This window comes from Schistocerca serialis, chromosome 2 (genome assembly GCF_023864345.2).
Source record: "Schistocerca serialis cubense isolate TAMUIC-IGC-003099 chromosome 2, iqSchSeri2.2, whole genome shotgun sequence".
Taxonomy (NCBI): Eukaryota; Metazoa; Arthropoda; class Insecta; order Orthoptera; family Acrididae; genus Schistocerca; species Schistocerca serialis.
The window spans coordinates 435836026-435859955 of NC_064639.1; the positions used below are offsets into that span (position 1 = coordinate 435836026).

General features: G+C 39.5%; 1 protein-coding gene across 1 annotated transcript in view; it reads left to right on the forward strand.

Annotated features, from left to right (window-relative positions):
- LOC126456042 (A-kinase anchor protein 9-like) overlaps positions 1-23930 on the forward strand; it is a 499264-nt gene that overhangs the window by 269544 nt on the left and 205790 nt on the right. Inside the window, exons 21-22 of the mRNA XM_050091796.1 lie at positions 3600-3724; positions 14021-14170. Coding sequence (XP_049947753.1) covers positions 3600-3724; positions 14021-14170 — 275 coding nt within the window. The remainder of the gene's footprint in view (positions 1-3599; positions 3725-14020; positions 14171-23930) is intronic.

Genomic DNA, 23930 nt, shown 5'->3' on the forward strand with positions numbered 1-23930 from the left:
ATCGAGTTCAGATGTTCTAGAAAGACATTCAAATTCTCCCTACCGTGAGGCCAAACAACGAAGGTATCGTCAACGTATCTATAGAAACAGGCGGGTTTTAAAGGCGCCGACTCCAATGCACGTTCCTCGAAGTCTTCCATAAACAAATTTGCGATCACAGGAGACAACGGACTACCCATCGCAACTCCATCTGTCTGCTCATAATACTGGTCATTAAATAAGAAATAAGTGGATGTCAACACATGCTTAAAGAGATTAGTTAAATCAGCACCAAACCTGGCTTCTATTAACCGCAACGAATCAGACAGAGGAACACGAGTGAAGAGAGAGACCACATCGAAACTCACTAAAATATCAGAGTCATTCAGCCTCAGTCCCTCCAAACGACGTAAAAAATCAGCTGAGTTCCTGATATGATGTTCACACCGTCCTACTTGTGGACTCAACAGAGAAGCAAGATGCTTGGATACACAATATGTCGGGGCGCCGATGTTACTCACTATAGGACGGAAAGGAACCCCTTCCTTATGAACCTTTGGAAGGCCATATAACCTAGGGGGAACCGCACTATAGGTGTTAAGCCTCTTGATTGTGTCCTGCGACAAACCACTTTTCTTCAGGAGGTTGTTGGTCTTTCTCTCAATACTTTTCGTGGGGTCAGCATCGATTCTGCGATACGTTGAATCAGATAGTAAACGTTGCATCTTTTGTACATAATCATGTTTATTTAAAACAACGGTGGCATTGCCCTTGTCAGCAGGTAAAATAACAATACTGGGATCAACTTTGAGAGAGCGTAAAGCAGCCCTCTCTGCTGCTGTTACATTACTCTTGGGTGGACGAGCCCTAGTCAAAACACGGCATGCCTCCCTCCTAACTTCCTCTGCAGCGTCAGGAGGTAGTTTGCAAACTGCCTGTTCAATTGAACTAATAAAATCAACTACCGGCAAATTCTTCGGAGTGGGTGCAAAATTTAATCCCTTCCCTAGAACGGATAAGGTTGCGTCGTCAAAAGATTTCTCTGTGAGATTTATCACAGGAAGTTAGGAGGGAGGCATGCCGTGTTTTGACTAGGGCTCGTCCACCCAAGAGTAATGTAACAGCAGCAGAGAGGGCTGCTTTACGCTCTCTCAAAGTTGATCCCAGTATTGTTATTTTACCTGCTGACAAGGGCAATGCCACCGTTGTTTTAAATAAACATGATTATGTACAAGAGATGCAACGTTTACTATCTGATTCAACGTATCGCAGAATCGATGCTGACCCCACGAAAAGTGTTGAGAGAAAGACCAACAACCTCCTGAAGAAAAGTGGTTTGTCGCAGGACACAATCAAGAGGCTTAACACCTATAGTGCGGTTCCCCCTAGGTTATATGGCCTTCCAAAGGTTCATAAGGAAGGGGTTCCTTTCCGTCCTATAGTGAGTAACATCGGCGCCCCGACATATTGTGTATCCAAGCATCTTGCTTCTCTGTTGAGTCCACAAGTAGGACGGTGTGAACATCATATCAGGAACTCAGCTGATTTTTTACGTCGTTTGGAGGGACTGAGGCTGAATGACTCTGATATTTTAGTGAGTTTCGATGTGGTCTCTCTCTTCACTCGTGTTCCTCTGTCTGATTCGTTGCGGTTAATAGAAGCCAGGTTTGGTGCTGATTTAACTAATCTCTTTAGGCATGTGTTGACATCCACTTATTTCTTATTTAATGACCAGTATTACGAGCAGACAGATGGAGTTGCGATGGGTAGTCCGTTGTCTCCTGTGATCGCAAATTTGTTTATGGAAGACTTCGAGGAACGTGCATTGGAGTCGGCGCCTTTAAAACCCGCCTGTTTCTATAGATACGTTGACGATACCTTCGTTGTTTGGCCTCACGGTAGGGAGAATTTGAATGTCTTTCTAGAACATCTGAACTCGATCCACCCGAACATTCGTTTCACGATGGAGGTGGAAAAGGATGGTTGCCTTCCCTTTCTCGACGTGTTGGTTAGGAGGAAGGATGATGGATCATTGGGACATGCAGTCTACAGGAAACGTACTCACACCGACTTGTACTTACAAGCTAATAGTTGTCACCATTCGGCTCAGCGTGAAGGGGTACTTCGTACCTTGGTACACAGGGCACATATCGTTTCTGATGCTGAGACTTTGCCAGCTGAGCTGTCCCATCTTGAAGTTACATTTCGTCAAAATGGTTACAGTGATAGATAGATTGAACGTGCGTTGCGCTATCGACCAACTGTACATCAGGTGACTGATGATAATTCTGAGTCAACACCTAAGTCTACTGCCTTCTTGCCTTACGTAGGAAACACGTCCAATAAGATCGGTCGTATTTTACGGAAATACGATGTGAAATGCGTTTTCCGACCTCCTTCTAAAATTAGAGCACTTTTGGGTTCCGTTAAGGATGATCTTGGACTGCGTAAGGCGGGTGTATATCGTGTCCCTTGTAGCTGCGGCATGGCATATATTGGTCAAACTATCAGGACCGTGGAGGACAGATGTACTGAGCATAAACGGCACACACGATTACAGCAGCCTAATAGATCTGCTATTGCCGAACATTGCTTGGATACTGGTCACCCCATGTTATATAATAAGACCGAGATATTGGCATGCACGTCCAGCTATTGGGACAGTGTGATTCGGGAGGCAGTTGAGATTAAATTAGCGAGCAACCTTGTTAACAGGGATGGAGGTTTCTGTTTAAACTCTGTTTGGAATCCGGCTCTCTCCCTTGTCAAGAAACAGAGGGACAGACTCAATGCTACCTCACCGGCGAATTCATAGTCTCACTATCGATAGCTCTGACTTTGGCCATCTTTGGTGGCACTAGTGTTCAGTGTGTGTGTGTTGTCTTTCCTGCTTGGGTCCGAGGACCAAGGTATTAAATTTGCATGTACGCCGCCTGTCCGTTGCAGTTTGCCTTGAAAATGGCGGGGTGTTCTCCCGCCGAAATATCGGCGGTCGCTGAAAGTGTTACCTGGCTGAATTCCCGGAAGTTATTTGAAACACTTGTAAAATGTAGCAGTTACTTTAAGTGACCCAACTGTTGAAGCAGGAGAGAGAGATGATGTACTACTTCATTACCAGTCATTTGGTAACTGAGGGAGTAATTTAGTGAAAGCGCTCTACGAGGGAACACTAGGTCACATTACGCAATTCCCATGCTAGTTAAAATTAAAAGTTGTTAGTGGGAATGTCAAGGAACAGATGAATGCAAATAGCAAAAGCTGTTCTCTCTCTCTCTCTCTCTCTCTCTCTCTCTCTCTCACACACACACACACACACACACACACACACACACACACACACACATGGACGTGCGCAGATGCTCGTGTGCAGGAAGGGTGAGGTGGGGAATCTGAAGTTGGTTGCAGTGTACTGCTAATTACATGAACAACAATTAATGCATTCTGAGGTACCTGACTTCTTTGTAAAGTGCTGTGATGAATGCATGCACGTACCAACACTCACAATTGTTTTTCAAAGGTAGCAATGTTCCATTTCACTTGCTGTTGCTCTGGATTGTAGCCATAAAAATTAGATTTTTGGCAACTAATTTTTATCACAGCTACTTTTTAAATAATTTCAGATCACATTGCTGCTGTTGAATTATTGTCACATGAATCCCATATAGCACCTGAGGTGTTCACAAATGAACCAAAAGAAAAATATGAATGTCTAATCAGACAGCTTCAGAATGAAATTCAACAAAAGGTAAGTGGGAGGTGAAAGCCACTACCATTTCCCATCTGTTTTTATGTATGTGTTTCTTTTTAAATATATGCTATGATTGTAAATAGTCCTGTCATTAGAAACAAACCTCTTCCTTATGAAGTACTCTTATTTGCAACTTTCGATTAAAATGTAGACAGGTGTGCTCTTGGTGTTCCTTATTTTGTGTATGCAATGTGCTATTTATTGCTTATTAGTTGTTATGTTGAGTTTCATTATCTGTATTTTTGGAATGCTGTTTGTTAAAGCATCCAGAATGTGTAGAATGATTAGCATGCATTTGCAGTCTTGGTTTATATTGATGGCAAATCTGCAGACCTCTGCAGAACATGCTTGTTGTTCGTTATCATCTGTAAAATTGCTACCTATCACTCAGCACTGAAAATAAAATGTAGTGTATTCCATCAGATGTTAATGTCTCTATATAGCTATTTATTAGTGAAGTTATGCTAACTTCAATGCATGTGACAGTGAATTTTATTTAACTTTTCAATTTATTGTGTTTGGGTGCAGGGAATGTGAATTATATGATAAAGAATAGTAAATATATTTATTTTGTCATCTTAAATACAAGTGGTAAATTGAATAATATACAGCAGAGTGTTCACCTTCATTTAAATTCAGGAAGTTTGGGGAATAGGTAGGGAGCATATACACCCTCATTATGAAAAATGCTGCAGTCACAGGTGAGATTTGTAACATGTAATGTGACTGCCTTAAACGCTCTTTTGGCATCTGGTTCAGTATGCAAACAATAATGGTGAGCACAGGCTCTAAAATACAGAATTACTCAGCTTCAATACTGCTGAGAGTGTCTTTTTACTGACATTTAGCACTTTTCAGATGTGTCATCTAATTCTTCTGGCCTTGGAAAATTAGTGCACAAAGAGCAGAACAGGAAGATGTCCTGATTACATATTTGAGGCAAAGAGCCATTGATACTTCAGCCTGGGTGAAAGAATGTTGGGTGTGATGGACTAAAGGGAGCTCAAGCAGTGGCCTCAGGACATGGCGCATGCTCATTTACTTCTGTGTCCCTCTCGTACACACAGTTTGGCTACTGCTTTTTGTTTAGGGACAGTAAATTACAGAACTCTAGGGCCTAAAACTATTTAGTGGAGTTGGAAAAGAAAGTGAAGCTCCATGTTCTGACCCAGAGCTATCTAGGTCTTTGAGCCACTATTCCATCATCACACTACTTTCCTGGCTGCTGTGTGCTATGCCACTACTACATCAGCACTGCACTTTCCTGGCTGTTGTCTGCTATCTAGGCCTTCGAGCCAGTACTTCTCAGTCAAGTAACTCCTGAGATGGCATCAAGAGGATGAGTGGCTCCCATACCAGTTCTCCCACTAAGAAAAAAGTCTTGGCGAAATATTGGGAATTCAACGTGGGTCCTTCCCACAATAGCGAAATGCATTGACTGCTAATCTGTGGGGGCAGATTAGTGGAATTAGAAGAGGAATTAACTGAGAAAAGGCTAGTTCACATCCATAGTAGACTACTACATGTGTACCCTGGATAGTGTCTAATTATAGATGTGAATTAAATGAACTAGCCCTAACTGGGAGCCAGACGATCATATTGATCTCCTGGCTGTTTAATAGCACATCCTAATCAAAATAGCATAGACAAAACCTATTGCTCATTCTCATAGCCAGCTGACAATGAAACTTGTACCTTGCCTCAGGATTTGCCAGCTAAATATAGAAAGAATAATCAGGGCAAAGAGTGATGTCCTGCAAAAGGTTCTAAACGATAATGACATTGACGTCACTGCCATTCAGGAAACGCACACGGAGAACAAGGAACAACTAAGAAAAAGAGGTAAAATATATGGCTACACCTTAGTTGGTGCCACATACCACCACACTTATGGTGTGGCAACTTATGTGAGATCTAATATCGAAAAAGTTCAGTTGCATTCAGCATCTACCAACAACAACATACACAAAGTGGTTATTCAAATCGGAGGGCACACCATAAGTAACACATACAAACCTCCTGCAATCTCATGGCCACCACAAGTCCTACTACTACTGCAACATTCATCTCTCTATATAGGCGACTACAACAGTCATCACACCAAAAGGAAATACAAAGAGAACAATGAAGGTGGTGAGGCAATTGCAAATGGAGGAGATGAAAACAATATATACCTCGTATTTGGTGCAAAGGATAGACATTGCTTCTATTCGGCAGCATAGAGACGAGGATATAACCCCGTCCTATGCTTCATGACCACAGACAAGGAAAACATACAGCTGAAAATCTCTCATTATATTCTACCAGACTTCCCACACAGCCAACATCAACCCACTCTAATAGAGATTGGAATAAACTATTCCCCTGGTTACTTCCTTTCCTTGCCCACAATGGAATTCCAGAAAACAAACTGGGAAATTTTTTCTAACAATGTGGATAAGTGCTGGGATGGAATACCTTCTAAACTAAAGAACTACAGGAGGTTTGTTGGAGCGCTCATAAGCTCTGCAAAAAAGGCAATACCTAGAGGGTACCATTAACAATATATCCCAGGATGGAACAGAGAATGTGAAAATCAGTACCAGGCATTCCTTAACAGTGACAACCAGGGAATTGATGATGACCTACAACACAATCTTGATGTGGCTTGACGAGAACGATGGATGGAAGCCGTTCAAGAACTAGATTTTAAAATGTCTAGTAGAAAAGCATGATTCCTTTTAAGAAAACTAAATGACGGCAATAAGAACGTCCACAAAGAAACACGATACATCCAAACAAGATAGTCTCCCATATAGTGCCAGTCTCTAAAACTCCGAGATAGAGCTCACACCACTCAGATTAAGCATGAGCTCACAGCATTAAAATCTCTCGGCCATGACCAAACGAAATTTTCCCATCCATTCTCAGCAGAAGACATAACAAGTGCTCTCAAAGACGTAAAATCGGGAAAAGCACCTGGATTTGATGGCGTCCACCCAGAGTTTCTTCTGAACTGCGGTAAATATGCGAAAAGATTGTTAGCAGAATTCTTTACAGATATTATAACACATGGCATAGTCCCTCAGCAAATGAAACTATAAAAAATTGTTGCTCTCCTAAAGTCAGAGAAGCCGAGTAACAAACCAAAGAGCTACCGCCTAGTCTCATTATTGAGCTCTGTCTATAAACTCCTGGAAAGACTTCTCTATAACCGCATTGCCAGCAAAATTCTGGAGTCAGTTCACATGGAGCAAGCCGGGTTCTGCCCTGCATGCAGCTGTACAGACCAGGTTATGTCACGAACCATAGAGGCTGGGTACCAAAGGAAATTAAAAGCATCAGCTGTTTTCATACACCTATCTGCTGCCCATGACACTGTCTGGAGACAAGGCCTATTGTACAAATTCATGCAAACAATCCCTTGCCTGAGAACTGCCAGACTTATAGATGCCATGCTTGCTGCCAGAACATTCAAAGTAGTAACAGGAGAACAGATGAGCATCCAAAGAACCCTGAACAGCGGCCTACCACATGGCTTTGTGTTGGCTCCACTACTGTTCAGTCTTTATATTGGCAATATGCCATCCATATCTTCCATGAAGTTTGGGTATGCAGACGATTCGGTCTTGGTAACACAACACAAGAACTTTGAGGTCATGGAAACAGTCTTGACATCTGACTTGAAGATATTAAATACATACTTTCGTAAATGGAGATTACAGCTAAATCCTACAAAAACTGAAAGTACATGTTTCCATGTCAGTAATAAATTAGCAAGCAAACAACTTGACATTCATCTCGAGGGAAATCGGCTCCAATCTAATGAGCTTCCAAAATACCTTGGAGCCACTTTGGACAGAGCCCTCACTTATAAACAACGTCTGGAAAATACTGCAGCCAAACTAAAGATGAGGAGTAATATTCTCCAGAAGCTGTGCGGCACTACTTGGGACTCTTCGGCTGACACGCTACACATGTCTGCATTCGGACTGGTCTGTGCTCCGCTGCGGAGTACTGCATTCCGGTCTGGATGAACAGTGTTCACACAAAAAAAAAATCGATGTGCAGCTGTATAGCACGATGCGAATTGTCAGCAGAACCATGCGATCAACCCCAACACATTGACAGCCAGTTATGAGCCACATACCACATGCGGACCTATGTTGAAAGAATGCTCTTCTCCGGAACTATAAGAAGATAATCGACAATGCCCAGCTCCCTATACATTGCAACATGCCTGACCTGGAAACAAACAGACTTCAGTCCATCCAATAATAATAACAGCCAAGGAATTGCAAAGTATAAACTTTAATGCAATAAAGACCTGGAGGGAACAATGGCGAGAGGTGTGTCCCGTACATTGTCAAGCCCTCCCCTGCATCACTGAGAGACCGCCCGGCTATGAACTACCGCATAAAATATGGTCATGCCTTAACAGAATATGCACAAATTGCGGAAGATATGCAGATACTCTTTACAAATGGGGAAAAACACCGACTCCCAACTGTGACTGTGGAGCCAACAGACAGACCATCCACCACATCATCCAAGAGTGTGACAGAAGAGCATACAGTGGCAAGTTCTGTGATTTTCTGATGGCAACAGATGCCACAAAGGACTTTACACGTAATCTTGATGTTTGTATTTAGTTGTATTGACCATATATAATCTTGATGTTTGTATTTAATTGTATTGCCCATTATCAGTATGTTTTATACTTCTTATATAGCATATTTTATTGTGTTTTTTATGTATATCTTTGTTTAAATATTTGTAAGAAGCATAAAATGATGTGCATTTCCATATGCTAAATAAAGTAAATAAATAAATAAGAAAAACTAGAAGTTGTGGGTTTAAATATAGTAATTGAAAGTATATAATGGAAGGAGTTCAGGTGTAGGGTAGTCGATAGGCACATTAACAAGACTGAAAATGCTGCTAAGCTTTCAGATGAGCCCTTCTCCATAACAGTCATATTACACGTGCACACATGTACTCACAAGTGCATGGCTGCATTGTTCCAGCCAATTACATTTTATTTACACTTCAGGGATGCTGCAGTTGTGCAGGTAATGTGTGTGTGTGTGTGTGTGTGTGTGTGTGTGTGTGTGTGTGTGTGTGTGTGTTATTATCGCAGAAGAAGGAATCATCGAAAAGCATGTTAATGAAATTGTAGGTTTATTAGATATGTGGCAAAAAAATTAACACCAGACCACCAAGTAGAATTAAAATTAGGATATCTTATGTTCTACATTAGAGGAGCAATGCAGACAGAAAATTCACATGTGGGCTTTAGAGTAAATAGGAAAATTAAAGATTTAAGGATTGCTAACAGGTTAGCAAAAATTACTTTAAAAGTTATACAAAAGATATTCCATAGAAATAATTAAACTCTGTGCACCAATCGACAGCCTGATGAGGAAGTAGAACAACATCATGAATAGTTGGCTGAAGTGGCTACGTACAGTATAACCCCGCTTTTACGTTCCCGGAATTAATGTTTTCCCGCCATTTACGACATTTTTTATTGCTTCCGTCATAATCTCATATGTGCACAATATTAATTCACACCTGATTTTGCGTCAATATATTTATAATTTTCCCCACAATTTACAATTTATGAAAAAAATGTTCATGGAAAAAAAAAAAAAAAAAAACTGACATAAAATGACACTGGCATAGAGTTGGCCATCAAGCAGTGTTTACAAACATTATATGGTTAAGTTTCTTGTTACCAGGGTGCTCTACTTAGTAGATTTAAACAGGTAAATGTGTAAAAGTTGGAATCACTCAAGTCGTATATCCTGCTGCTTCAAGTCGTATATCCTGCTGCTGCCAAACTCTACTGTGCTTGGTGGCTGATAGGAGTAACTAGGTTCGTACGAATAAAGGTTTCGTGACCAATCACAACCATTTCCAAACTGTCAATACAGCATATGCGCAGTTTTGCGATTGTTGTAATCATCATCACACCTCTGTCAAACCATATGTAGTGTTTTCGTCTTTTGGCCACTTGTAGTGCTAGTTGACACCCTCATTCAGTTTGCATTGCTCAAAAGTTTTTTGTTTAAACGCAGTGTGAATTTCGTATATTCTCATGCTGAGCAAAACATGTTTCAAGGATTTATTCTCATTGTTAAGTGCAATATTTGCATACATATTTTTTGTGATGTTACACCAAAAAACAAGGTGAGTGAGAGTTTGCATATGTGTGGTTTTCTACATGACTGACGAAGTACAGTTCTAGATAACATCAAAAAGATGACTACAATTCAAAGAGACACGGAACAACACATAAGCAAACACCACGCAAAATACTTATGTAAATATTTGCACTTGACATCAAGAAAAAATTCTCGGAACACACTGTGCTAAGTATGAAAAAATGTGTAACTGATGCAGTGTTTCATTATTATTCCAAAAACATCAATAATGTTGCATGAAATTGGGTCAAATGTTTCTACTTCCCAATTATCAGTTCCCATTATGTCAGTGGTTTTTATTAGATAATAAACCTTTATTAGATAATAAACGAGTCCATGGCAAGAGTATTTTGATGCCTATTATATACATGTACATAAAGTGCAAAAAGGCAAAATAAGACAAAAACTAAAGAACAATCCCTCATTGAGAAACTTTTAATACAATACCAGAAATAACAAGATTATTTTTAGTACAGTATTCAAGAACAACATGTTTCTTCAAAACAGGAAACTTTTGGTAGGAAACACAAAACTCTCGAGGTGTGACAGTCCCAAGCCACTATAGAATTTCAAGCATTCATAGACTTGTAAGATGCAGACTAGAAATAATACAAAGCTGCAAGGAAACAGACTCCTCAGGCAGGAAGTAAAAACTGTAGGTTATAATAATTTATTTAAAAATACAGATAATTACCATATAAAATTAAGCAACAAATTCAGTATCCTAGAAAATTAAGATTATCCAGTTATAGATGAAAGGGGCAGTTATTTAAAGAGTCATACTTGCGAACAGCAGATGATGTTCAAAGTACAAAGAGAACATAAAAAAGAAAATCTATGTTAAAAGTACAAAGAGAACAAAAAAAGGAAATCTCAAATAGAACAAGGCAACTACTAGAGGTAATGTGAGACTTTCAAGCGAACACTAATTGAAATGTGATACCAGAGCATTCAGAAATGTCTTCCTGAAGATGAGAGAGGAAATGGAACTAGCATAGATACAATTGAAAACAACAAAACTACAAAGAAAACAAAGTAGGAACTTATGTTGGGTGGACAGGCTTTCAGCAGTTAAAGTAGTAGACAGCACATTAATTAACAACAGAGAGAACATTGAAATAGATTTTTGTAGATTTTGTAAAATTTTTATATAGCTTCTGTAAAGTTTGGAAGGTAGGAGACGAGATACTGGCAGAAGTAAAGCTGTGAGTACCGGGTGTGAGTCGTGCTTCGGTAGCTCAGATGGTAGAGCACTTGCCCGCGAAAGGCAAAGGTCCCGAGTTCGAGTCTCAGTCGGGCACACAGTTTTAATCTGCCAGTAAGTTTCATTGTTATTTAAGATTGCATTGGGCATAGTATCAATGACACTGGACCATAAATCAGTAGAAATGTGTTACCTGGTCAGACGAATTATGTTTCTTGATACACAAGGTTGATAGTAATGTTCAAGTGAACAGTTGCTGAAAACATGCACCACACCACAGAGACACTCTGTAGAAGGCTTGGGAGGACATTCACTTGGGTGTACATGGGAACTATAGTAGTGATTGAAGGCTCCATGACAGTTGTGGACATGAACATGAGTGTGGACCAGCTGTATCCCTTCATGCTTGATATCTTCCGTGACAGCACAGGCACATTTCAGAAGGATAACTGCCTGTGCCACATGCCAGAATCATGGCTTGAACATGTAATAGTGAACACCTATTGACGTTTTGTCCACCAGATTGGCTTGATCTGATTCCAGTGAAATGCATCTGGAATACCAAGGAGCACAAGCTCCTCACCCTCAAAATTCTGTCATATAATTTACTAGAATTGTGTATCCTGTGTGTGGACATCCGATGACACATGCCTCAGGAAACCCACCAAGGAGTTGTCAAATTTATTCCATGTGGGACTGCTGCTGTATCACATTCCAGAGATGGACCAAGGTGCTATTGGACATGTGGTCATAATATACAGCTCTTTAGCATATATCTAATTAAGCAAAAATATCTCTGACAAAATTTTTAACATTACATGGTAGAATAAAGAATATTTAGATGTGCATATTAAAGATTTGAGAAACAGATGTATTTGATGTAGTTGCTTGCATTCCACACAATCTGGAAATGGGGAGCACCGTAGTATAACTACCTTTTATGTATTTTTAGCACATATTGTATTTATAGACCATTCTTTCCATGTAGTTCTTTATGCACATTGTAAAGGTAATTGGACTCTTTAAGTGAAACTGTTGTAGTTTGTCATTTTCCTTTTAAATTTCTTTAAATAACTCCCACAAAAATGTTTAGTTCTATGTGCCCAAGTACACTTATTAATTATATGATTATGAAATGTTTACAGACTATCACTTTAAAATAATTGCAAGTCGTTTGTTACAAAAATTTCGAGGCCTCCCAATTCTTCATAATGCATTAAACGCACTGAGAACACTGTTAATCAACCCAGCTCGCCTTCTATCACGAATTATCTTGAGTACATAAAATATGAGGAGTATCAGAACCCAGTAAGAATGTGGAAGGTTAGTAGCAATTAACAGTATATCAAACAAATGGAAAAAATATGTTGTAGGGTCATAAATCTAATTCAAGGAAAAAGGCAGGAATGTTACTATAGATTTTTTTAAATTAACAGCAGCCATTCATTGAAGTCATTAAATAAAGGCAGTGCATCTTCAGGGTTTCAGAAATATAGACTGTTTTCTGTTTCAAATGTAGAAAGGAAAAGAAGCTGAGAATAAGATGAACATCAGTTGCAGTCACATGGTGCTGTCAGATCAGATTCTGATTATTGGCAAACAGACAGTACACGGACAGAGAGAAAAACAATAGACATTAAAATCACTGTGTACATTTTGAGGAAACTATCTCATTGTTTGCTGAAAGCAATTTAGAGAAATCATGAACAACTGAAATCTGGTGATCAGTTGGAAGTGTGAAATATGCTTGTCTGTTGGATGTGAGTTCAGTGTCTTAAACATTGTGCCACCATGCTGTATAGTAAAGTTAAAAAGTGTCTGTATGTTTACATGAGTGTACTAGGAAAAGGCAACAAATCTACATGTTCAATGACTGTCATTCACTGTAAGACGAAACGAAAGGGATTGAGAGGCAAGAAATCTGGCCCACCTAAGAAATAGGCACCACCTAAGAAATAGGCACAAGAGATGATCAGATTATTATAAGTTGAGATGTTTCTAGTTTTTCCTTCCAACTTCTGTGTACTTCTTAGACAAACTAAGGATTAATGGGTAAAAGGAAAATATGGGTCTAATTTTGTAACAGGTACAAGCAGGTGTTTTTAATGATGTCTTATTGTGCATGTTCGTATTTATTAATGTCCTTTGAGATCCTGGTAAGGTGAGCTGATCATGACTTCAAAATTAAAAATCAGTTTTAAAAGTCTGGTACTCCATACTATTGCCCAGCAAGTCATACAATATTAATAAGACTGAAAAGAGCCTTATCGCTAAAAGTCAGTTAGGAAGTGAGGAAAGATTAGGAGAAAGGCATAGTAAAGATTCAAAGTGCCTACGCAGGAATCATGGTACTGAGAAAGTTGATTATTGTTACTCTTTACTCTGAACCCACCGCTGCCCCCCTTCCACCAACCCACCCCTCCCCACCATCCCCCAACCACTCACCTCTTGGCCTAGTTAGTGCTGTCATGTTTGCTTGTCTTTCTGATTCTTTCCCACCTTGCTCGAAGTTGCATTACACTACCAGAAACACTGGTAGTCTTAATATATGTACTAGGTTGTACAATTTTTTATGTTCAGAATAAGGAACTACTGAAATTTGTTGTAAAATGCACAATTTCTGGCATCTCAAACTGTGTCTATGGTAATGGCTGATTCAAGCTTGATACCCAATCCATATGTTGTTAAGAAAATGTTTGGAGTCAGTATTCAAAATGCAATACTAATGTTAGAGACGGAATCTGAAAAGTTCTGTGGAATTTAAATTATGTAAATTACAGTGTAACAGTATTATACAAATGAAAAGTGAAATTGGTTTCTGTATTTGAGTAAAGTTGTATTTTAACCAAGAAATGTTTGTTTCATATGTGTTAATTGACAAACACATAATGTGTACTACTGTAGGAAGATAGCCATTCAAGAGCCATCTGTGAAATTAAAGAGATGCATGCATGTGAAGTAGAAAAATTGAAAATGGCATTTGACAGAAGACTGCATGATGAAGTTGAGCAAGTTAAGCATGAAATTATAAAAGCCCTTGAAGAACAAATACAGGTATAAGCAATATAATTTTTTTATCTTCACTGGTTATGGTTTCTGTTTAATGAAAACTGCATGTTTAGTTTCACTAATGATTACACCATTATACCATATATTGTCCAAAGTACTTAGCAAGAAAAGAAATTCCTTTCCTTTGTCATATTAACATGCTCTACTGTCATTTTATGGGTAGCTCTGTCGTCTGTGGCTATTTCTCAATATACTTCAAACTGCTCTTGAGCTAACAGCCAACATTTTTGAACTGAGTAGTGCATGGTGATAGTTTTCCTGGAAATATAAGTGTTGTACATTTTGCAGGAAAAAACGGTAGTGTATGTGTGAAATGATTTGCAGAAAGAAAGGTTAACTTGGTACTGTAAGTTGTATTTAATATAAGTCATTATTCTGAACGTAGATTGTTAAGTATTAGCCATGTTTTATTTTATGCAAGATAACAGCTTACAAAGTGTTAACACAAAACTTATTATTGTCTACTATTGTTCATTCACTGATTTATATATTCATGCATAGTGTTACTTATGAGAATTATAAATTTACTTGTGAATGTGTCCTTCTAGTTTAGGTGCACCAGCCACATAGTCGCAAACACTTTTCTTGAGAGTAAATCAAGACTTTATAGGTTAGTATGGCATCAGATAAAATACCCAGTCTCATTTAAAAGCAGGGTATTGAACAGTCAGACATTGCACATCAAATGCTACTGAAATATCTTGACTTTAACCTCAACTTTGTATCATCTCATATCAATATTAGTGATCCCCATTCCTATTCCATGTTTGTATTAAATGAAGGGGAAAATGTCTGTCTTTATACCTCTGTGTACACCGTACTCTCTCTTATCGTATTCTTGTGATTCGTAAATAAGATATAGAACACATATGAAAGATATCAAAGTTTGCAAGCTTCCAAAGCCAATGGCTCCTTATTCTGGCTAAGGGTTGAAGCGGAAGGTAGAAAAAATGTGAAGGAAAAGGAGTGGTGATGTTTAGGAAAAGTGATAGAGTCAGAAAAGTCGCCCAGAAAGTCTCTACTTCTCACCCAGAAAGTCTCTACTTCTCATCCCATCCAGTGGGTTTCCCCTCACCTGAGGTTCTGGGTGACTTCTCTGAGCTCTACCCCTTTTCCTTCACCCATCTTCCTTCCTCTTTATCCTTTCTGTCAGAAGAAGGAGCCACTGACTCGGAGAGCTTGCAGACTTTAATATCTTTTATGTGTGTTTTCTCTTTCCACCACTCAGTGAATAGAGTTTTTACCCATCAAATTGAATTATATTTTAAAAACTGATTATTTTTGTTGATTTACATGAAATATATGATGACAACAGTAGAGTGGTCACCCAGTCATCCTCAAATACAGGTTCTCTGAATTTACACAACATTGTTTTGTGAGAACTAATCATCTCTCTTCCATCCCATTTAAGTTCCCTGAGAGATTCTTTTATATTTTCTTAAGGGCCATGCCAACCTCCTTTGCCCGTAGCAATGTACCTCTGAATTTATTCAGCATTGTCATGTCTGCTTCATAAGGACTGAGATGGTGTAACAATACTCTAGAATGGTCACTAGTTCTTGTATGAAATTTCCATTGCAATCCCTATAATCTTGTAACTAGATACAACTTTTTTTCTTCTCTCTCTCTCTCTCTCTCTCTCTCTCTCTCTCTCTCTCTCTCTCTCTCTCTCTCTCTCTCTCTGTTTTAGATGTTATCTTACATATATCCACACTGAAAGAGAGATGCAGATCATTACACCAAGCAGAATTGTTGTCCAGGTCTTCTGCATTTCTTTAGATGACGTCATTTTCTGTTTTTATTGTTCTGTTCCAGTTTTGGTCTGTGTGCCATTATCAAGCATCTACAGACATATAGTACAGTGCCTCAGGAAAATGCAATAGGAGGCACAACTAGAGGATGAAAAGTATTTAAACCGACACGCTCTGGGAGGTTGTAGGGGACATCAAAACAAATATTTTTCCCTAGTGCCATTTTTTCCTATGAGGATTATTTAAACCGGTGGAGGCCGTATTACACTCTTCAGTACCGAGCGAGGTGGCGCAGTGGTTAGACACTGGACTCGCATTCGGGAGGACGACGGTTCAATCCCGCGTCCGGCTATCCTGATTTAGGTTTTCCGTGATTTCACTAAATCATTCCAGGCAAATGCCGCGATGGTTCCTCTGAAAGGGCACGGCCGACTTCCTTCCCTAATCCGATGAGACCGATGACCACGCTGTCTGGTCTCCTTCCCCAAACAACCAACCAACACTCTTCAGTTGTTAGAGGCCGTATTATGATCTTCAGTTGTTAGATGGCGTATTACGCTCTTCAGTTGTAGGCAACTGCTGTCCGCCAGTGCAGTAGTGCATTGTCTGTGTTTACTAATGGAGCAATACACCTGGAGTGAGTGCATTGATATGGTTAGAGCGCACTGCGTAGCGCACCTCAACGGACGAGCTGCACATTGGGTTTATCAACAACAATATCCTAATCACCGTATCCCGCATAATACGACCTTTGCTGCTGTGTACCAACGTCTGCGTGAGACCGGGTCATTTAGCAGATTACCTGGACAGGGACGTCGTCGCACGGTAAGACGGCTGCAAGTTGAAGAAGCTGTTTTGCAGCATGTGGAGTGGGATCCTTCAGTCAGCACTCGTGCAATTGCGCGTAACATGGGGACGAATTGGACAAATGTAAGAACAGTCCTTCGAGAGCAATTGTTAGGACTATTCCACTTACAGCATGTCCACAACCTGGAACCAGTTGATTATCCACCCAGAGCACAGTTTTCGCAGTGGTACCTGGAACTGTGTGAAATGCATCCTACATTTCCATCCTCTGTGTTGTTTACCGATGAAGCAACGTTCGGGGGTAATGGAGTCTTCAACATGCACAATTCGCATGTTTGGAGTGAGGATAACCCACATGCCACAGTTACTACCACTCATCAAGTGCGGTTCTTCATTAATGTGTGGGTCGGTGTTGTTGGGAACTGTTTAATTGGGCTGTATCTGCTACCTAGTTGTTGTCTCCTGGTCATAAAAAAATGGAAAAATGTTTGTTGGTTTAATTAATTTGCCGCCAGTGAAATCTTCCTCTACCAGTTTAAATACTCCTCATAGGAAAAAATGATTCTAGGGAAAAATATTTGTTTTAATGTCCCCTACAACCTCCCAGAGTTTGTCGGTTTAAATACTTTTCACCCTGTGTATATACAACAAAATTTGCATTTTGATAACATTCACACACTTCCAAATTTTGATGAGTTATTATGGAATACAAGCAGGTTAAAAATAACAAAGTCCTTGAAGGGCTGTATTCTTCTTCATAGTCTGTAAATAAATCATAGGTACATGCATCAGTTATAGTGCCACGGACTGAAACTGCATTTGAGCAGAGAGGCTCATTGCAGTGAGAATACTTACAATAGAGTCAACAGCTTTTGTCTCTGACAAGTAATGTTATGCATAAACTTGTGTCACTCACATGCAGCTTGAAATACAACCATCAAGTTTATAGAATCAGATGTGGTGAATGTGAGACTTTCTATCTGATGGAAACTGGTATGTGGTTCTGCACCAGATCCACTGAGCACACAAACACAAGCAAGAATTATATGTCCTTATTTAGTGTACATTTGCGTAATTACAGTCGTAACACCAGCAGCATTGAGGAATCTTTCAAGGCACTAATAGGGTTGAGAAGAGTAGACCAATGGAGAAAATAGAGATTTGTAGTGCCTTCAAAGAGCAACCAAAAGGTATACTCAGTGCACAAACAGATCTCAGAAATAAGAGATTTTTAAGATGGTTTTAGACCTCTGCATTTTAGGTAGACACTTTTAGGTGTGTAAATGACTGTCGTCTAGTAACTTTTATGGTCCATACATGATAACCATTTTGTTTTTGGTAACATATAAGCATTATGTTGTAATATGCATTTTTGGTATTTCAAGGTCATTCACGTTTATTCCATACCTACCTCCCACCCCCTTCCTTTGGCCCCGTCCCCCCTCCCTCCCCCTACCTTTGGCCCTGTCCTCCCTCCCTCCCTCTCCACCTACCCCTCTCCCTTTCTCTATTCCTCTCCCTCTCCCTCTCTGACCAGTACAGTTTTAGTCCTGTCAATGACACCACTAAGTTGGAGAATCATGATCAATAATATGTTGTTGGCTAATTATTCTTTGGTGTACATATGTCCACCATTATCATCTATGTCATTCATTGACTGACTTTGTACAGGCTGAGTTGTTTTTCAACTTGCAGGTGTAGCACAAGCTATGCATCAGTTATTTGAGTCATTTATAACAATTGTTGACTATATTGTAAGTCTTCTCACTTCTGGAGCCTCTCTGCTCATGTGCAGTTTGAATCCATGGCTCAGTGTTTGATATATGTACCTATGGTGTGTTTACCAACCCCATCAAGTGGACATAGACCTATAAAGACACTTATTTTCTAAACCTGTTTCCATACCGTAACATGGTATCAAATTTTTTAAGTATGTAGATGTTAAAGGACGTCAAATTTTGTTTTTACATATTGTTATTCTCATATTACGTTCTCCTGGCATGCTTTATGATTTTTTTTAGCCACATGACAAATTAAATATAGACAGAAATTGCAATAGAACATTAAATACAGCTACAGTCCAAAGTGGAAAATGTTTGTTTTAAAGAACCTAGGCTGTGGAGTTACATTACAAGAATCTACTTTCGTGTTTCCTTACAATTGACCAATGAACATATATTCCTGTAGTCAGGGACATTATCAGAGAATAATCTGGTATTATTGTTGCTACTATCTGATAAATCATTTATGTGTATTGAGAAAATTAGAATTGCTGTAATTCCTCCTTGAAACACATTCCATGCCACGTTCATGTATGTTGAAATCTGGACATGCAGTATAGTGCTCTGGGTTGCTTCAGTAAAATATTCATTGTGCTAATCATCTGTCTGCTAAGACACTTCATTTAATCATATCTTGGTTCATAGCCAAAAAGATGTACAATAGTGTTGATCACCTTTCCAAATCTGTGCATCCTGTCTTTTACCCTTTTGTAAATAGGAATAACCTGTGCTCTTCCCAAGTCACATGAGACTGTTCACTACACAAAAGATTCTTGATAAAGTAAATAAGCTAGGAAGGTAGTTAATTCCAACTGAAATCTTCTCCCATTTATTGAAAGGGATCACATGTCACACTCACCTACAGACAAGACATCAAAACAGGCACACACCACTGTCTGTCATACTCAACTGTTTGTGTCATAATTCTAGGTCATAATTTGAGTTCTTGTATAATGATTTAATTTGAGAAACGTCATTATTAACCTAAAAAACTGCTGGAAACTTTTATTCATTATTTTCAGTACTGTTTTTGGTCAAAGCATCATATTTAGGCGACCTACACATATTCAGAAACATGTAAGGAGTTATCTGAAAAGCTTTGATCTCAACAGTACTCTCAAAAGTTATCGTTACAGCAAACACTTAAAACAGACACTTCTTTTCACTCAAAAATCATAAGACACACAGTATTGCAAACATAAAACTGTACCATGTCTGTTATTTGTGCAGGCCAACTGAAGATGTCCCTCTCACAGTATAGCAGAGATGCTACGTCGCATATAGGCACAACAAAAAGACTGTCACAAATAGACCACACACACACACACACACACACACACACACAGACACAGACACAGCTGCAGTCTCAGGCAACTGTAGTCACACTACAGCTACAGTTGCCTGACACTGCAGTTGAATGAGTTGCATTTGTGTGTGTGTGTGTGTGTGTGTGTGTGTGTGTGTGTGTGTGTGTGTGTGTATGTGTGTGTGTGTGACACTTTTTGTTGTGCCTATCTGCGACTCAGCATCTCCTCTATATTGTGAGTGGCAACTTTCCTTTTCATGGTGGTGGTGGTGGTGGTGGTGGTGAGGTCCCATACTCCGAGGAGCGTAGGGGACGATGCGGGGAGACCCACACCGCTGTACTAGGCAAGGTCCTAGTGGAGGTGGTTTGCCATTGCCTTCCTCCAACCATAGTGGGGATGAATGATGATGATAAAGACGACACAACACCCAGTCATCTCGAGGCCGGAAAAATCCCTGACCCCGCCGGGAATCGAACCCGGGACCCCGAGCGCGGGAAGCGAGAACGGTACCACAAGACCACGAGCTGCAGACTTCCTTTTCATAATAGTGTTATATTCCATCTCGGATTTTCCATTGTTTGAAGATGTCCCTTGGATTGAGACTAGTGTAAACAATGAACAAGCTATCTTTGCAGCTGCTTTTTGGTGGTTAATATTGACGTTCTTAAAATATTTAAAAGTTGTGGAACACTGCTTCCAGTAAATATAATAACTTAAAAATATGCTGACCTAATTTGAGCAAAATGATTTTCCCCCTGTGGCAACCACGCAAATTTCAGAACCATCAATCAAGATAACACAGGAAGCGTTCTTCATAAATGATATAATATAAGCAGTGAATTGAGGTAAATAGAGAAGTTCAGTATCTATCAGCTTTTAATTCAGTACTGAAGCAATAACTACCAATGAACATATGTTTGTATTGGATATCGTTTTGGAATTTGAAACTGGATTGAAGCTTTCAACTCAGCAAACCATAGATCACCTTTGAGAAAACTGAAGTTGTGTAACATCAGAAATTCATCTGTGTCTCTTCTGGAACCAAGAAGGAATACTGGGAGATAATAAAGGAACAATGAGAAATTAGGAATGGAGTTTGAATATGTCCTCTAGATTGCTTAATGCTAAGGTGACAAGATCATAAATTTTCAGTCCACCAGTGAAACAGTAACACGTGGTGTAGTGTAGCACCCGTTACATAGTGTTTTCTCTTCCTCATGTGTATTAATGTCATGACAAAACTCCACAAAATAAGCTCTGAAGATGGCACCTTAACTGGTAACTGCAAGTTGCTTGAAGTGTACATGTATTAAAATAGTCAGTGGGGAAACCATTTTCTTTTTTAAGTGTTAAAAGGCTCTGGCTGTATGTTGTAACTGAACCAACAACTTCAATAACAATCTGTTGCTTTGATGTTGTTCATAAATTTTTACCTTGACTATTTTCTTATGCTCACGTTCTCATAGTTTCTTGATGTTGAACCTGCAATGGAATGCCACCAAATCTCACCATGTGACTTCATTTCCACTTGCAGAGGGTCACGGGCTGTAAGAGAGCTCTGTAATTTTCAGGGTATGAAATGATGTAACTGCCTTTTAAAGAACTCTTCTTTATTTTGTTGCTCTTATGAAACATTTACATAAATTGGCCAACAGGCCTCATATTAACTAGACCAACATCTTCGAAGTGATTCTCATAACAACGCATTCAGCTTCATTCATCTGTTCTGGACATTGGCATTGTAGGCAGTGCCTCTTTCTCTCTGTATTCCAAAACACTGCCTAGCTGCAGCTCCAAAGCAAAGCAACCCCTTCACAGCAGGTGGAAATGCTCAGCCATCACCACAGATTGGCGATGTGCTGTCCCAGTTCTTCTTTCAGCATCTCTGCACATATCTCATCACAAAGTTCACACAGTGCAGATGCTGTAGATGCTAACAACCTAAACAGCATGTTTACATGAACATCTGATTGCAAGAAAGAGGTGGAACAACTTCCCCCAAAATGAGCTATGAAGGTGGCACCTCGGTTGGTAACTGCAAGTTGCTTGGAACGCACACAACTGAAAATTGTCAGTGGGAAAACCAAATTATTTTTTATGTGGAAAAATCAGTAATGGCTTGTATCCCCCTTGGACGGCAGTTGAAGCAAAACATTAAGAACTGTACAAATTGAGACAATTGCAGCCATAAACTTATAGCAGAATATTGTTACAGAAAAGCGCAAGAAGTCTTACACATGTTGTAGGCTACAGAGAATATTGTTATGAAGTGTTTGTTTCACATAAGTACATCAGAATATTTTATTTTTGAGTCGATATAATGGAGCAAGTAAGTGATCACTATATCAGGACAAAATATAACTAATTTTATCAGAGATCAAAGTTAAAATTGATATTTTGCATCTCATATATCAATGGTTCATTTGGTTTTTACAAGCTCCCCAGTCTCACTAAAAACATTTAAGAGGATTGATTTCAGTACATTAGGAAAATGTTTTTGATAGACAAATAGTTATATTAATTCAAAGGAATTCAAGTGTGTTTGTATTCATTCAAAGGCTGTTAAGTGGGAAGTCTGTGGTCCTAAAAAAAATTATGATTGTACAAAATCGTTAAGGCTTTTGTGGCCACTTGTTGACATATTGTCTGTTGGCTTCTTTCTCGGGTTCTTTGGTCAACATTTGTTCAATGACATTTCTGAGCTTGCACTAACATGGGTGACTGGTATTGTCAAAGATTTGCCTTCCATTGCTGGTGGATGACTGGAGTCGAGCTCGTGGCCACAGATTATATGTACCTCATGCGCCGACATCAAAGGACTTTTCTTCCATGGTCCTCTCACTACCTGCAGTGGCCGTTGGCTGCAGCACAGGGATCCAGGATCTGCTCACCTTGAGGCTTTCCTCTTTCTTGTTGAATCTGTTGTCATGTTTGTGGATTTCTGCAGCTTCCCTGAACAAGGTGGGTGTGATAGCTCTTCTCTACAGCAAGAACTTCCATATCAGCGAACTGTACTATGTGGTCAGTCTTGCACAGTATATGCCTTGCCATGTCCAATTTCTCAATCTTCCCCAACCTGCAATGCCACTTATGTTCAGTGATCCTGGTGTTAATTGATCATCCATGCATTCCAATATAGACTTTCCCACATGTATATGGTATGCGATATATTCACGACATTGCAAGTGGGACCCTTTTCTCCTACGCAGATACGAGACACTCTTGTTTATTGGTTTATAAGTAGTCATGTTTGCACAATATATGACCGATAGGAAAGAATGGCAGAAAGGGCATACCTAACATTTCTTCTTCCAATGCCTCACTTTCTGAGTGTTTGAATCTGTGACACTTCACATGTAACTGGTAGAGTGAGTACTCTTTACTCCTCAGAATGCTTTCTAGGTGTTGCGTATCACATCAGAGGTGCTGTGGCTCACACATTCATGTTGTGTACATTACAAGAATATTAATCATGTGTCTTACCTGGCTTGGGTGGTGATTTGACAGCTTGTGCAGGTATCAGTCAATGTGTGTCAGTTTTTGATACATGCTGTGTCCCAGGTTTTCATCATCTCTCGTAACCAGCACATCTAGTAATGTTAGGTGTTGGTCCTTTTTTACATCCATGGTAAATTTTAGATTGGCATTCAGACTGTCCAGGCATCTCAGAAAGTCACTGAGGTGTTCATCATCATGGTTCCACACAACACAGGCATCATTGATGTAGCTGTACCACACCTTAGCTTTACAAGGTGCCAAGTCCAACACCTATGCTTCAGAATGTTCCATAAAGAATTTGGTCACCACTATACCAAGTGACTATCCATGTCAATGCCTTCCAGCTGTTCGTAGAAGCTTCCATTCCACATGAAATAGTTCCTGGTGAGACATGCAAGGAAAAGCTTGGTCATGTCTTTTGGGGAAAATGGAACTCATATACTTCAGAGAATCATTGAGTGGCACTTAGGTAAACAATTACATGATATTGTATGTGTTATGAATCAGTCTGGAGTGACATTTGCAAAAGCCATTAATTTGATGACTCTATGCAAAGAAATGTAATAAATATTTAACAGGCATAATACATCATTTTAACCAC